This window comes from Dreissena polymorpha, chromosome 11 (assembly GCF_020536995.1).
Source record: "Dreissena polymorpha isolate Duluth1 chromosome 11, UMN_Dpol_1.0, whole genome shotgun sequence".
NCBI lineage: Eukaryota > Metazoa > Mollusca > Bivalvia > Myida > Dreissenidae > Dreissena > Dreissena polymorpha.
The window spans coordinates 77,501,498-77,518,893 of record NC_068365.1 but is presented as its reverse complement, the minus strand read 5'-3'; the positions used below and the strand labels follow the sequence as shown (position 1 = coordinate 77,518,893).

Sequence of the window (17,396 nt, the reverse complement as noted above, 5' to 3'; positions counted from 1 at the left end):
ATCTATGTATAGAATGATGTTTATGTGCTTTACATAATAGGTTAAAACATTATTTTAATTCCAAAATATTAATGATAGTTTTGTTTGGTTAACTGTATTAATGTCAGGCATATGTATTTATATGGTGCACAAGATCTTTAAATGTAAAAACAGGATGTTTACTTGTTTCACATATTCCCTACAATGCCATCGAAACTTTAAAGTGATAGCGCACGGAAACATTCTATATTCACGACTTAAATTGTTATCATTGTAGTTCTAATTAGGCCCAAATACACTTTAGTGCTTGTAACCTTCAATTTCGTATAGGACGCATTGTGAATTGGTAAGTATTATGTTTACTTATTATGATTGTGTTTCTGACAATAATACACGTATGTATGCTATTTAGTCTCTATATAGAATTTTAATTAATTTATATTGCAGACAAAACATACATATTATAAATATCATGCAATTATATATATACGTTTGTAAATATAACATTCAGCTACAAACATTTGCTTACTTTGTTACAACTTGCATAAAGATAAAATATATGTGTAAAACAATTTTCAGAGCAACATGCTACCTTTTGCAGTGTTAGTGCTTATAGCATTTAAAGGTACGGCAATGTTTATACTTAACATAATATTTTATTCAAATCTAATTAATATACATTGTTTAATTATTGAGATGTGTGTGAGACCATTAAGAGGTATGTACTTTCTAACGTTATAAAACAGCAACACAAATTGTACAATTTTCATGTGCCATGACGAAATCGAAAGTTAGTTTTAGACTTTTAAATATAACGAACGTCCATGCGTGTTGTCAGTATGTCCTGTTTACTTTGTCAATTACTGTTTGGAATTAATAGGATATATTTAATAACTGGGTCTCGCATATATTTTGTTTTCTTTAAATTTTAATTGCCAATAACATAATCAACAATATTTTGTGGGAAATGAGCCGCGTAGCTGCCGATTTAAAGCTGTATATCGACGGCTTAACATGTATGGTGTGTTATAAATAAAAAAAAATGCGGAAGAAACTTTTCACTTGTATACTTCGCTCGAGAGCTACAAATTATATATTAGACGATAAATCAGCACGTATGAAATGTTCTATCACGGACTTATAAACGCTATCTCGGACGTATTACTTTGTGGCGATGTATTCCTTTTCGTTTGTTCAACAGTTCCAACAGCACTCGGACTAGTATGTCTCAAGTGTGACCTCGTCCCGAGCATACGTGATTGCCCATACATCGAAACGTGTGGATCACACGAGGTATACATATGCCTGCCTTTATCAGTCCCGTAACATGAGTGAATGCCAACAATTTATGAATGTGTAGATATCTAAATTGTCTTAACAATAAACATAACGCAATTGATTTTGTTTCGGCCATTCCACATAGAACCGACAGTTTTGAGCCAAAATACTGAATATCCAAATGTCAGTAACTGAAACAACATATTTAAAACAACTTGCAGTGGGATACAATACTTTTTAGTAATTCAGTTGAAATATTGTTCCGAATATACATGCAGAGTCATGCATGAACTTTAACTTATAATACAAAAAACGCATTAAGCAAATCGTTCGATTTATCTGCTATCATTTAAAAAAAAATCATACAAAAGTTCTTCCGTTTCGATACTTCAAATTATAAAAACTGAACCGAACTGTTACAGAGACTTGATCACATAATTTCGAAACATAAAAATATTCCATTAATATGTTTACTTTCATTTACAATGTTTTCAAAAAGTCTTTACTAATTTTATCATATTACCAGATGAGAATCGATAGTATAACAACGATCGTATAAACATAAGCTTTATACTATCGCTATTTTTAGACCATGGTTTTCCGATCTCTATCTTAAGAACACTATATGTTTCAATGTGACGTCATAGCAAATGATGACGTTGAAGTAAACAAACACTTCGGAGTCAACTTGGAAAACCAGCGCGGTTTCTTTGAATTTTAAAGTATTTTTACTCTTTTTGAACGATAAACGACCACAAAATAATAGGATAAATAGAATATTATGTGAGTTTTGGATAAAGATCAAGTTTATCATGCTCGGCACGAACCATGTTTGCGCTCGGCAAGCATCGCGCTACATCGGTTCTAAGCCTCGCATGATAAACTTGATCTTTATCCAAAACTCACACAATATTCTCTATATAACAATCGTCCTTTTTATTGTGACTTAGTCGATTTAAGACCAAAATGTTACACATTATATGTTGAAATTAGTTTTATTATAGGTATGCTATTTAGAAGGATATATTTCGAATAACGGGCGCGCGTTATATCAAGGCGGATGCAGGGAACGTCAAGTGAGTTGATTGTTGTATTTTGTACATGGTAAGCGTGCGCATAAGCATGTGTAACTATTACAGAATAAGTGAGATAACTATTGCAAAATAAATGAGAAAACTATTGCAGAATAAGTGAGATAACTATTGCATAATAAGTTAGATAACTATTGCAGAATAAGTGAGATAACTATTGCAGAATAAGTGAGATAACTATTGCAGAATAAGTGAGATAACTATTGCAGAATAAGTGAGATAACTATTGCAGAATAAGTGAGATATCTATTGCAGAATAAGTGAGATTACTATTGCAGAATAAGTGAGGTAACTATTGCACAATAATCGAGATCCGAACGATTCATTAGCAAATGATTTAAGTGATATTATGGGCATTTTTCACTGTTGAATTGAGCTGAAAAGAATTAAAAGGTCAAAAGAGTAAATTAAAAGGTGGTTACTGACCAATTATCTGCAACTCATCTTGCTACCAGTTGTTTATAAAAACATATTTTATATTCGATATTTTACGTTACCCACCCAGTCCTGTAAGCCGAAATGATCCGTAAAACAAAATTGTGTCTTTGTGTCGTATAAATGAATCCGCACTAAAACTAAATTAAGTTTCACAATGTACATGCGTGATCAGTTGTCAAACGAAAGTACGGTTGATATTCAAATGCATTATTTTTTCTTTCCGGGATATTTTTTTAGTATGTTGATGCTGCATTAACAAATTAAAGCGTATATGAAATGAAAACACCAAAAAAATCAACGGTTGCGATAGTCACCTATAAACTGTTAGATGCCCATAATATTACTTTAATATTAATCTTAATATTGTCCACCTGTCCTTCCATCCGTAAACAAACCTGCGTAATGCTATTTCTAAACAAATGAAGACACTTGAATAAAACTTGATATATATGAGGACTACACGACCGTGTTGTTTCACAAGAGAGAAAATATCACGCGACAAATGTAAACAATAAAAAAAGTATTACTTAATTATCGTTAACATGTTTATATAAACTTGACGATTGGTTCGCCATGTACTTGTTTATCAACAATTTCCCGTGTTAATCAGTTCGTCCGACAGGCAATTATGAAATGATTCGATAATTATGCAAGATATGATCACGAAACTTGATATTTTATCGTAAGTGTTGACCTGGTTTTACCGAATCTTTGATATCATCGTTGAACAGATGTCAGGTGATTTTTTGAATAATAATAGCTACACTTCTAAAAATCGCAATCCTGCCTCTACAACTAGTATCCTATATATGGGCCGTGCTCTGTGAACAATGGGGTTAATACATGTGCGTATACAGTCCGTACAGGCTAATCGGGAACGGCACTTTCCGCCATTATTATATTTTTCGTTTACAGACAGTCACTTTAGAAAAATCCAGTTTAGGCGGAAAGTGTATTTCCTGATAAGCCTGTGTGGACTGCACAGGCTAATCTGGGACGACACTTTGCACACATGCATTAAACCACCTTTTCAGATAACACGGCTCATATATAATTCAGGTCGTCCATAATTTGTGACTTCATCTCGCAATTCTTGCGTATTGTAAATTACGGTACATGTACACCGAAGTTTATAAACATATTTATATAGATGAATTGCTACTTTAAGATACTAACAAACAAACATATACACTTATTGTTGCAAATAATAAGTGTATATATATCGACCTATTAGATTTCTTTGTACTTAACCCGTAAATCAGGTCTGTCATCCTGTATATTATTCATATTTATATATGTTGTGTGTCAGAAATGCTCCAGCGTCACGGCTGTTGGAAAACGGACCAATGCTGTGTTTTGTTCCCAGTGCTGCGACTACAACTGGTGCCAGGCCTCACTTTGTGGGGGCACAGGTAATTTTCACCATCATTAAAGCCCTTCTCAAATGTGTTAATATGATGTTTTATAATATATTATAGTATTATTATAATAAAGTATCATGATTTATTATGATTGTGATTAAGATATAGAAAATAATAGGTTAGTGTTGATTATAGATCAGGTATATCATGCGAGGCTTAGAAAACAAAAAGCACGAGCCTTGGCGAGTGCTTTTTCGTTTTCGTGCCGAGCATGATAAACCTGATCTATAATCAAAACTTACCTATTCTTCTATATATCCCACTTTTTATTCAGTAAACTTTTTTTATTTAAACAAAATTAGTTTTCATGAGTGTTTGTCTTACTTTGATAATGACTGTAGTGTAACCACGGTCAGTGTATTACTCCGCGTTCCAAAAATAACCGCTGAGTCGAGCGTTATTAATTACAATGTTAATCATATTGAATTGCAAATCTTAAAGTTTTATAATATCAATATGACATTAAGTTGTTATATACAAGGAACTACATTTGTTTACAACGTAGCCTAACACCACGCACAATTCACTTTCGACATCAAACTATCAAGTCGATCACGAGGTGCACACTATTTGCTTCTTTGTTATAATATGTGGTTATTTCGTGACGAAATAACAAACATTACTTGGATTTAAGCTAATTATATACATTAACATTTTTGAATGTGGAAATTGGCACCAAAGAATTGTGAAGCAAAGTTGTTCGAACTAGAGAAAGACATTTGCTGGTGAAGTGACTGGATGGGGCGAACATCAAGATCAAATTGTTCGACGGTAGACAGTGGTTGTCTAGGCTGCATTTCGGCCATAGTTTCGGTACATGAAGGTGAACAAGAGGAATCTGTTGGATTGTTACATTTACAGGACTGAGCAAGAATGTTTGAACACTTTTGCTGCTGTTCAACAGATATGTTGGAATAATTGGTTATGGACTGGACTTGTGTGTTCCCTGTTATGGCCATGGTTTCAGTGGGTGGAATGTTTGCATTTCAAAGTTTTTTACCAGGAATTTGCAAACTGAGTGGTTCGTTATTCTCTTATGCTTGGGAAAGCCGGCGCCTTTTGCCTTGGCCTTCAGCATCTGACCCAGCTTGTTGACACCCAATTGTTGACGCAAGAACCACTGGGATGCAGTGTCATTTGTGCGAATTGCCAGGTAGAAAGGGTGCTAACTTAAGAAAAATCAGATGGAAGCATATGGCAAGCGGTTCGACGCATAATCCAAATAAACTAGGTTTCTCATGGGAACCTAGGTTCTCAGAATGAGAACCTAGGTTCTTGTGAAAATCTAGGATACCAAACGAGAACTTAAGTTCTCAGAGTGAGAACCTAGGTTCTCATGAGAACCTAAGTTATATGTGTCTATGAGAACCTAGGTTCTCACGAAAAACCTAGTTTCTCATGAGAACCTAGGTTCTCAAGCGTAAACTAAGGTTTTCAAATGAGAATCTAGGTTCTCACGAGAACCTAGTTTCTAATGAGAATCATGAGAACCTAGGTTCTCATGAGAAACCTGGTTTCTTGGGATCTCATAAACCTAGTTTCGCATGAGAACCTAGGTTCTCATGAAAATCTAGGTTCTCATGAGAAACCTGGTTTCTTGGGATTTCATTAACCTAGTTTCTCATGAGAACCTAGGTTGTTACGAGAACCGAGTTTCTCATGAGAACCTCGGTTCTCATGAGAAACCTAGTTTCTTGGGATTATGCGTCGAACCGCTTGCCATAATTAACCTACAGTTGTCTCCCATTGCTTGGTACACGCTGGCGGCATACACTTGGAGACACTTCTAACGCATCACTAAATCATATCAATATAGCTCCCTTATTTTTGATCGGATTGTGTTGAAATTTGGACCAAGAATAATTCAACACATATCTGATGATTCCTGAAAATTTAATTGAAGTTGAAAAACAAGAAAATATAAAACTTAACAAATTAAAAACGTCACTTCAAAAGTCAAATTCGCAAACTCGTAAACCGTAAAATAATAACAATGTGAAAAGCACGAATATCACGCATTTGAGTGGCTAATACTTTGTGTGTCCTCCCATGGCTCTTACAACGTGTACACATCTATTTCTCATGGAAGCAACGTAGTTAATAATTAAACGTTGAGGGATATTACGCCACTCATCCACAAGGGCATGTTCTAATTCACGTAAAGTGAGTGGTGCCACTGGTCTTCTGCGTACACGCCTGTCCAATTCATCCCAAAGGTGTTCGATTACATTTAGATCGGGTGAGTTTGGAGGAAAAGGAAGCAGACGAACGTTCTGTTGTTGTAGTAACGCCTGCGTCGTGCGTGCTGTATGAGCAGGTGCTTCGTCCTGCAACAAAACCATGCCGCGTCCGCCGGCCCGTAGGTGCGGAATTGCAACTGGGAGCAAAACTTCCTGTTGTATTCTAACAGCGTTTAGATTGCCGTGGATTATCGCCAAATCTGTCTTGGTGTGTAACGACACTCCAGCCCACACCATAATGGAGCCACCTCCATAGGGATCACGCTGAAACACACAATCATTGTTTAGGCGTTCACCACGACGTCTGTGTACGCGCATCCGTCCATCGTTGTGATACAGGTTGAAGCGACTCTCGACAGTGAACAGGACGTGTGTCCAGTCTGTTCGTGTCATACGCTGGTGCTGACGAGCCCATCGGTAACGCAGCTGACGGTGGCGTGGTGTCAGAATGAGTCCCCGAAAAGGCCGCCTAGCTCGCAATCCCTGAGCGCAGAGCCGCCGTACAACTGTTTTAGAAGATACGGGTCTACCATTCGTTCCAATAGTTGCCCTCGCTGTATCTGCTGCAGTCCTCTAGCGGTCTTCAATGTGATTTGCAATAATCTTGGCATCTTGATACACCGTTGTAACCTTCCTGCGAGGTTGCCTTGGTACATCTGCAACTCTGCCGGTATTTTGGAATTTCTGCCAAAGCCTAACTATGGAGGACATATTTCTACCAAAGACACGTGCAACCTAAAAAACAAAAAATCCACAATTTTCTTAATTAAACATAACGACAATTTAAAAAAGTTATATTTAATACAGTGAGGATGCATAAACATTAAACTTAATATTTTACAGAATATCAATAAACCGCATTAACTTACACGTCTTAATGACTGACCGGCCTGCAACATGCATATTTTCTGTTGTAAAAACCCTTCCAGAAGGATAAAACTGAAAAAATCATTACAATAATATCGCTTTTTCCATTTTCACGTGAACACATATGGAACCACACCTACCCCACGTGCTAAAGCGTCCAATCGTCACGGATGAATGATTTTATCGTGAGCTTGCATAGAATGTAGTCAAATGATCGCATGAAAATTTTAAATCAATATCTTTACTCGTAACTGATATATTCAAGATTGAAAAGTGATGCGTAAGAAGCGTCTCCAAGTGTATGTGTAAAATGATAAGAAATAGGCGTGAAACCGTGAATGTTACTTCCCAAGAACAGTTTTTGAAAAATGTTCAGACAATGCTCAGTAATATTCTACAAAACTTGTAGGAAACTTCTTGAGGAATGAAATTAGTAAAGTGATCGGTCGACATTGGTTTGAACACGTTAATAAAAAATTAAACTGTTTATGAAATACATCTTTAACTGTAAATATTATTTTGAGACTAAAAATTTAAACAAATTCAGATCAATCGTTACATAATACATTGTTACAGCATAAAAAGAGTTTCAGATATTCAGTTCCCTTGTTCGGGCCTCAAACGACTGTATGTTTTCTATTTTAAGTTTGTCTGTGATATACATGTAGTAAGAAATCATTATGGTATAAATACAAGTTTGATCTCTTTTGATAATGTGTAATAATGTATTTTCAATCGTAAGATATCGACAACACTGCAAGAAAAACTTATGCACTAAAGACTTTGCAAACATATTTCAATAACTTGAGATATCTGCATAAATAAAGTTCTTAACGTCGTGTTTTCATTCTGTCCATCCCGTGTGTAATCATATGTGAACCCCATTGATCCTGCGCCCTGAATAATATGTGTCCCGTATTCCAAACGAGCAAGTTTACGCCGTCCGACGCGCATTTCTGAAAACCTAGGTTCTCTGAAAACCTAGGTTCTCAGAGAACCTAGGTTTTCAGAGAATCTTAGTTCTCAGAAAACCTAGATTTTCAGAGAACCTACGTTCTCATGAGAACATAAGTTCCATGAGAACCTTGGTTCTCACAATGAAAATAGGTTCTCTGAAAACCTAGGTTCTCAGAGAACCTAGGTTCTCAGAGAGCCTATGGTTCCCAAATGAAAACCACGGATATGGCAGGCAGTACGACGCATAATCCCAAGAAACTACGTTTTTCATGAGAACCTAGGTTCTCATTTGGAGAACCTAGGTTTTCAAATGAGAACCTAGGTTCTCATGAAAACCTAGGTTCTCATTTGAAAACTTCAGTTCTTGAAGCCATGTGCAATCTTGGAGCGAGAACCTAGGTTCTCATTCTGAGAACCTAGGTTCTCATGAGAAACCTAGTTTCTTGGGATTATGCGTCGAACCGCTTGCCATAGACGCAAATCCGAGTAAAGCTTGTAAATTAACACAGGATTTCTTGTTCCAGACGATTGTTTTCTACGGTCAAAGGGGAGCAACTCGAACTGACTTCTTCAAAGGGGAGCAACAACAACAGAACCTATTTGCAACATAGTGTTAAATTTACCTAATACTAGGGGTTTTAATGACAATACATGACAAAAAACCCGTTTTTTACTACTTTTCTTTGTTTTAAGGTCATTAAGATTGACAAACATTTGAGATTGTTTTTATTATTGATGCACTTGGCAAATACAGGTGACGAGGTGCGTGGGAAAAAGTAGTCCCGGTTCGGCAGTTTAGTCATTTCGTGCAGTTGATTATAGCTGTGCCATTGATTATAGATGAAATTTAATCAATGAGGCTTTAATCAACCGAATTCGCTGCAAAAGTGGGATAAAATGATTTTATACCTCTAAATACAAAATATTATATCTTAAGGATATCCTCCCGACCGAGGTACTATGTGTTACGCTTGTCCAGAGGGATTGTTACAAGAAAATGATTGCGACAAAATTATAGAGGCATCACGTGATCAGGTATTTACTTACTGTCAAAATACACTATGTTTTCAAATCTACTGGTACGATTGAATATTTCAAATGCATGTATCAACAATGTGTAGCAATTGCAAAGATTCGTATATATCAAAGAATCGTATAAATATACAGTCGTAAACATATTTGACATCATTTTACCCGTATAAAAGCATATACACTTTTTCAAAAACATTTTTCAAAAGAAATTTCAAACAATAATTAAAAAAGTGAATAACTGCTATGTTATTATTTCACACAAAATTTTATTGATGCTTTTGCAAAAGAGCCTTTATTACGAACGTCTTATATTTGCGTTTTAATGATTCTTCTAATATTTCATGGTGTGTACCTGTTTGACAACAATCCCGCATTATGTTTAGAGACGTGACTTGTGCGTTCAACTATGTTTGTGTCACACGTTAGTACTCAGGATATATTATCATTGTTTATGTCGCAAAACAAATGCTCTAATGTTGTGTCATATCGATTGGTATGTTTCCTTTTCAATGCATACTGTTTATCACAAGTTCCTATTTTCCTAGTACCACTGCGGGGAACCAGTTTCCAACAAACCTATTCTAGAGACGCTTTATCGTTTAAAATATTAACCAACTAATAGTATAACGATAACATGCACACGTGAAAAAGCGATTTACAATAAATAAAATGAAAATCAATTGAGACGAGTCATAGTTATCCACGTTGTAATGTGATGCTTTAGGATTTCGTTAAATAATAACTTATTTGCTTCGGTTATAAACCACAATAACAGTTCGAAGATATTACGTACTTTTAAAATAGGTCAAAGTGTGATAGTAATCACACACACCGATCGTGTTGGTATGATCACTATACACATGTATTCGTGTCTACTATGGTTGAACGAATCATTTTTCAACAAATTTACTGCCGTGACAATGCATTTCAACAGCCCCGCACCCCCCCCCCCCATTTTTAAAAATCAAAATCAAAATAAATAATATAATAAGATACTTTAATCACTGTTCCAATTATTGCTACAGGTCTGTACAGAAACACTGAAAATGTACGCCCAGGGTACTATGATTTATTCTACTAGCCAAATGGAGAAAACCGTAAGTATCATGTTTGGTTAGGCGTGTCTACTGACTCGCAAATGAAAACTAACACATATTTATTTATAAATTAAATGCTCATATATGATTGAATACAACTTTCTAATATAATTCACCTAACAGGTTTTGTAGAAACTGACTCGACTCACTGAAGTCAAGACCGTATCGAAAGTCTACCAGAGTTTTGAAGGACTTATGGCACGTTAAAATTCGATAGTTTTATTAGTTTTAAAGGGAGACCAAAGCCTACAGGTACGTCGATACCAAGTATTGACAAGTTTCATGTTTTACGATTCGAAATTGTCAAATGCTAACATTCGCAATTGTCAAATGCTAAAAATATCAGAGAATGTATCTCACAAAACTGTTGATAAACGAATGAAAATATGTCCAATAACAAGGAGAAATGTACTTCCTATTGAAGGCAAGTATTGGCTTTTAATTGGTTCATTCACTATTAGCGGGTACCATCCACTTTAAATTTTCAAAACTCATGATAAACGTGGAAGCTTACCGGATATTTCCCTGATCTCATATTACATGTACAGATACTTTATGTGTTTTCACTAATAGGCATGTGACAGAGCACTAGCAACTCTAGCTGCGGGAAACTTGCACGTCGGCGTCGACAATGGCACGTGTTTCAACTGTTGTAGCGGTGACCTGTGTAATAACAGGTGCATTCCAGCGATACCTATTGTGCAAGGTATCTGAAATTGTTTCTACTATGCGCTAATCAGCATAAATTCTAGAAGATAACTTAATGTGATAGGAACATGCTTGTGAAACAATGTAGGGTTCGGAAGACGCACACGTTTTACCTTGTTTAATTGATCTAATCGATTAACAAAGTTAAAGACTACTACTAAGTAGTCAATCTCCACGCAGAGTTGTCGTTCCTTGCTCTCACATCCACCTCTGCGAAAGGCTCAGCATTGCCCAGAAACTGGGTAAAACCGAACAAACGCATTCAAAGTATCTTTGATTTGGATTTTTTAGGATCAGAGGCGTAAAATAATGAAATAGGAATTTTAAATTTACGATACATCGTGCAAAAACTTGCGAGTTTTAATGCAACTCTTTGGAACTATTTTATTGCCCATTTACGCAGATGGAATCATTCCACGCACATTACAAATATAAACAATTGAACATATTTTTTATTGAGTGACGTTAGGCATTGCTTCGACGTATGTATGTATGTATGTAGGTTTGTTTACATCAAGAAAACCGTATCAATTTTGTAATAATGAATTAAGACTGATATAAGATATGGTATGAGATGGTCCGTTTTGAGCCCATCACAGAGGTGAATGTAATGTAACCATCGTGCAAGAGATTACTAAGTAGTAGGTGTCAGCTTTAATCAAGAATGCCATCCCAGCGAAGATTTTCACCAAGATCACGGCTGTATGTCAAGTTATAACACGAGCCAGCATATGATGCCATGTATGACTTTAAAAGCATATACTAGTAAGTGTTGGTTTCATTGTCCTTTAGATGACCGTCAGTATAAGCACAATCGTCAAGTAATAAACCCTCGACACATACCATACATTTCGTTTAACGGTCTCCATTTGAGTTTTACTGTTGACAAAAACGCCTGATTAAACGAAACCGCGAACCTATTGAAATAAAGACAACTGATGAGCAAGCAATAGTTTTACCTGTCAAAACGTAAACTAAAAGCTATCTAACTCTATTAATTACGATAGTCATATCGTACTGTCGCCATCGTATTGTCGCACTGTCGTCAACTATTATCGCATTGTCGCCATCGTATTGTTGCACTGTCGTCATCGTATTATCGAAATGTCGCCGTCGTACTATCGCACTGTCGCCATCGTATTGTCGCATTGTCGCCCTCTGGATTTAATGTGTAACCACGATGGCAAAAACGGTATTTTGTTATAAAATAAACATTAATAAATAACGCTACATTTTGCTGCATTATTTTTCTTTTTTTTTGTTTTCGAGTATATCAATATCTATTAAAACAATATATAAAATTTATATCTAATATTATGAAAAACGTTTTTCATTTTCGTTCTTATCTTGATATAATATATCTTTAGATGTATTCTGATCATTATCGTAAATATACAGTCAAAAAATGTTGTTGTTCTGGTAAAGTTGTAGAACATTGCCAAAGACGCATGGATAAAAGTATTGAAATTGTTCCCAAATAATTCCGTTCAATAACATGTTAATAATGTGATGTTAATGCAAAACAACAACATACAATGATTCATTTCAAGTCGAATTTTAAAATGAATCGCGTATGCTTGGGTTAAGTCACTTTTATTTTGTAAATTCACAAACGTTATTTGCATTCATTAACTGTTCGTTTATTAAGGACGTACGCGGCAGTTTAAATTCAAATTTTGCTCCACTTAGAATTTGATAATTTTTGGTATTTAGGTAGAACTATCTGTTGTTGATAGAAAAAGAAAATAAAAATCATGGGTCACCTGTGTTGTTCATTTTTTTTCGCACTTAAACAACAAGCATATTTCAGCAAAATAGCAATTCACCAATAAGGTAATAACATAAAAACTAGAGTAAATTAATGAGAAAAGTGTTGAAAACAATCTCTATTTTCCTCACAAAATATGTAATACTGATTTAATTTGACTGCAAATTAATGTGTTTTAACACGAATCCATTGATTCGTGTTTTTGTCAATTTTGTTAACATAAACAAAGACAACAGCATATCACATTTGAAAATAAATAAAATGCATAAAAGTCATATTTATTTTAACGTGACTTCCTCCACCTAGATTTTTTTCCAAATTTACATTAATGTTTAATGCGTTATGACTTAATACATATATAAAAAGAAAACAATGGGTCACCAGGGTCGTTTGTTCACAAATGCAGTTTAACTGCATGTATTAAAATACACTTTAAAAACATAGTGAAAACCATGTACATGGTGCATGTCAAAACACATTACTCGTACATGTATTGCTGTATGTCAATGAAAAAGTAGATATAAATTTAAATGAATACACAAATTATGGGTAGCAATATGAGTAAAAGAAGAATAATACAGTAAATAACTGAAAACAAGATGTATACAATATACTAAAAAGGCCGTCCAACAAATTTAGGCTTGTAGTGAAGCTTGTCATTAAATACTTAAAATGCTTTATATTGGTAAATTTAAACATTTGAACTTAAAATCTCCAGTAAAAAAACAAGAATAAATTTTTTTAAAGGGAAAAAAAGTAACCTTCAACAGGGCTCGAACCACTGACCCCTGGATTCCTGGAGTAAAAAGCCTCCCACCTAGACCACTCGACCATCCACGCTCATGTTTAGATCGGATGAATTTTTTAGCTATATAAGCAATCCTCGTAGTTTCCCAAAATATCGTTTCGCGTCGATACGACGCTATATCTGTTGGACGGCCCCTTTAAAGGGTCATATCGAAGGTATTTAAAAAAAATAACATTGCGTTCATTTTAAGCATGTTTTGTTGTTCTTTCGTTCTAACATTGTTTACATTCTTTTTTATCAGATTATACGAAATATATTGCACTTATTTCGCAACCGGTGTTTTAGTAAAAAAATATTTGCGTGACACTAAACTGCCGCGTACGTCCTTAAGCTAGTCTTGGTTATATGTTGTGATATAAGTTTATCTTTAAAAAAGTGTATTAGTGTAACACAATATCAAACGTTCTGATATGAAAGTCATTAAAATAAAGGTGAGTTTTGAAATTTGTTCGTTTCGATATTGTATGAGATAAGTAAAGGTTTATGTGACCAAAGATGATAAACGCTTGTATACTTGAAATAAGAAGAATACTTTAGTTCAGTTTGGTTTCTTGTTTTAATTACAGTGTGTAAGGACACCTCAACTCCTGAAACATGCAAGTTGGCAGCTGCCTTCATCTGTGGCGATAAGGCAATGGCTACTAACGCAGGATGTCTACACTACTGTGGTTTATGTTAACCTCTGATGTAAACAAATACACACTTGCAAGGCTAATTGAAATGTGTTGTGCTCCTATATGTACTTTCACGGGAAGTAATTACACCCATTGTTAACACGGGCCACTGCTTTAAAAAGGTGACACATCCTTCCGTACTGATGCAAACCTAGGTTAATAATAATTTCAGTACTTAATTACAAGGAAAACAATTTTCTCATCCGAACACGCAAGGATCTTCTTGCAATGATCATATGTTTGTTATTTGCTATGTAACATTATATATCGATACTCTTCTATATTTTTCATGCCGCTATATTGTTAAAACACACTATAAAGCCTTATAAGCAAAACATTATCATTAAACTGTTTATACAAAACAACAAGGCCGAAAGGTGTAATATATTTTATGTGGGCACTTGTATAGAGGTAGTATAGTAAATCTGTTCAAAGCTTTCCTTGAAGGTAAATATTGTCCACGCTTAGGTTGTTATCGTTTATAATAATCTATATAACGACATGTAATTTAGAATCTTTTTCTCATGAACTACAGGGCACATAGCTTGGATATTGAGTATGTGTTATTACAAAAGGGTCCTCTACACACTTCATTCAAATCATTCCAATCACCGTAAAACTTAAATCGCCGTAGAACATCAAACACGCCATTGATATTATGTGCGTAGTATTTGATTCACGCGTTAACAGTCATGTGTTTTCTCTGTATAAGTACACTTGATTGAGACTACTTTAGACCAGTCCCGGATTACCGATTAGGGAGAGTAGGCAACTGCCTATGGGCCCTGCGATTTTTGAGGGGCCCGATGAGACCGTGACAAAAGAATGTTTGATTCACTCCATATTCCCGTACGCTTTATCTGCAGTACGAATTTACAGAGGCTCACAAACTGTTGATTTAATGATGACGAACGCGTCCGGCGTGTTAACCTGTTTCAAATGGAACATTTTAAACACAGTCTAGCTTTAATGACGCAATAACGATATAATGCCTTTTCATTATAGCCACTGACAAAAATACTTTTGCAGATTATTGACTTTTAAGATATTGCAAACGTCTTCACAACTGTGAAATTCAGACAGAAGACGTTTATAAGGTTCTTACATCGTTATGAATAACTTAAATAGATACTGATAATTGTAAATGGTTCACTGGTAAATAACAGTACGGAACGGACCGAACGGTAACTACCTGTCGTAGATGTTAATTTATGTTTCATATTATTTCTTTCTGGATAAACCGTTTGATTCTTAAATAAAGAGACATCATTTATTGTTTTCTTAAAGTCTTAATTTATTTATCACAATGCCGTGATTGAAATTTTATACCTATACAAGGGCATTGTCAGATTTCAAGCCTTGCCAGCCTTGATACGGGTAGGCTTATTAAAACGGGTGAAATTGACTTGGCACTGGCGTTCTTGCCGCTTCAATGCCGACCAGGGGCTTGGGCGTGGCCCTAAATGTTTCATTGACTACGGGCCTCCATGTCGCTAATCCGGCACTGCTTTAAACGCTTTTTTGTGTTTGTGATAAATTATGTTGTAGATGTCAGGTTACCTAGCCAACAAACCATCACCCACACTTACACGGTTTTGCATTACCGTGATCCAAGTTTGTATGATTGTATAATTACTTACATTATGTTTGATGTATTTTCTCTGAATTCCTGGTCCAGATTTATACTGTTTGTCAGGTTACATCGTATCCTGATCCAAAATATAGTTTGTTCATACCATGCACGGTGTGTCAATACTTACTACATACCGGGGTACAAAGATTTTTTAAGCACATGTTTTTCTTTGTAATAGTCACCAATTAAAGTTGATGTCGATTGCTTCTGTAAGCGATCACCGATGGGTTTAAGTTTGAGTTGAAACGTGTTTCCTAATATGACATTCTGTCAATATATCAAATATACGTAAGTGACGGTTTTGTTCAAACTGAAACGATTTCGTTCATAAATACTCTAGATATTCTGGAGGGTGTTTCCTTACTTTTCAATCCGTTGCAACCTATAAAGTTAGAAAAGACATTGTAATGAAATATTAAATACACGCTAAAATATATGAATTATAAGTTAACCTAAAAGGTTAATGGAAAGAAAGATACAGACGTCATTGAAGACATCCTTGTAAATCATTTATAATTTGAAACGAAAATTGTGAAGATTATCGATTGGAAAAATGCGATAAAAAAACAGACTTTTAATTTTATTCCAATAGAGGCCTTCATAACCTGCATAATTGTTCATCGGATTTTGTAAATGATATTGATGTTATTTTCCGGAGGGAGAGAGAGAGAGAGAGAGAGGGAGAGGGAGAGAGGTGTGGAGAGAAGAAGAGAAGAGAGAGATAGAGAGGAGAGATGGGTAGTGTGATCTCTACGTTTCATACCTTCGCTCTAGAGCTATCTGCTCATCGCTACTCTTCTATCTCTCTCTCCTCTCTTCACTCTCTCTCTCTCTCTCTCTCTCTCCTCTCTCTCTCCTCTCTCCTCTCTTGTCCCTTCTTCCTCTCTGAGAGAGAGAGAGAGAGGAGAGAGAGAGCATACTTTTCGTAATTAATGCGTAATAATTACATTATCATGTACAGTGCAATGAAGGCTTAGATAGTGAAAAACAGCAGGCAGTCACAAGATGGACACAAAGATACGAGTTTGTTTAACAAAAATGAATAAAGTGACACATGCTTCTCGAAAAGTAAACGATAGAATATGTTAGATGCAATAACGCTTTAAAAATACATTTTATAATTTAAGCAATTTATAACATATGCTTTTTAAGGTTTTTAATAATAATAAGGTTTTGATGAAATATAATAAATTGACCACAAAACAATTATTAAACTTATTAAATTATACACAATTTGTTATTTTGTCAAAGATATATTTCAATTTGTACCTGAAAAGCTATTTGGATGTAATTATCATACAAACTTAATTCATTAAAAACAAAGAGAGTAAGGAATAATATTATATAGTATTTATTTTTAATATAATTGTTATATATATGACAAGAAAAGTGGGTAAATGACAAG

The 17,396-nt window shown here is 35.0% G+C and overlaps 1 protein-coding gene across 3 annotated transcripts; it reads left to right on the top strand.

Moving 5' to 3' along the window:
• Positions 1–211: 211 nt before the first annotated feature.
• LOC127850926 (uncharacterized) lies at positions 212–14,399 on the top strand. 3 transcript variants are annotated; one of them, XM_052384329.1, is made up of 9 exons: positions 212–325; positions 559–604; positions 1,181–1,272; positions 2,262–2,333; positions 4,096–4,198; positions 9,209–9,306; positions 10,329–10,400; positions 10,974–11,106; positions 14,251–14,399. In XM_052384329.1, exons 2-9 carry the CDS (start codon positions 565–567, stop codon positions 14,361–14,363), a joined length of 723 nt encoding a protein of 240 aa, XP_052240289.1. In that variant the 5' UTR covers positions 212–325; positions 559–564; the 3' UTR covers positions 14,364–14,399. The 3 variants fall into 3 exon arrangements, 2 of the variants coding, with proteins under 2 accessions (XP_052240289.1, XP_052240288.1); XR_008035563.1 differs by lacking the exons at positions 212–325; positions 14,251–14,399 and adding exons at positions 343–374; positions 10,524–10,652; XM_052384328.1 differs by lacking the exon at positions 212–325 and adding an exon at positions 343–374.
• The last annotated feature ends 2,997 nt before the right edge of the window (positions 14,400–17,396 follow it).

Coding starts and splice junctions, on each gene's coding strand:
- LOC127850926 (XM_052384328.1), top strand. CDS start 348: ATGATTGTGTTTCTGACAATAATACAC. Junction 605..1,180: donor AGTGCTTATAGCATTTAAAG/GTACGGCAATGT, acceptor TTTGTTCAACAG/TTCCAACAGCACTCGGACTA. Junction 1,273..2,261: donor AAACGTGTGGATCACACGAG/GTATACATATGC, acceptor GTTTTATTATAG/GTATGCTATTTAGAAGGATA.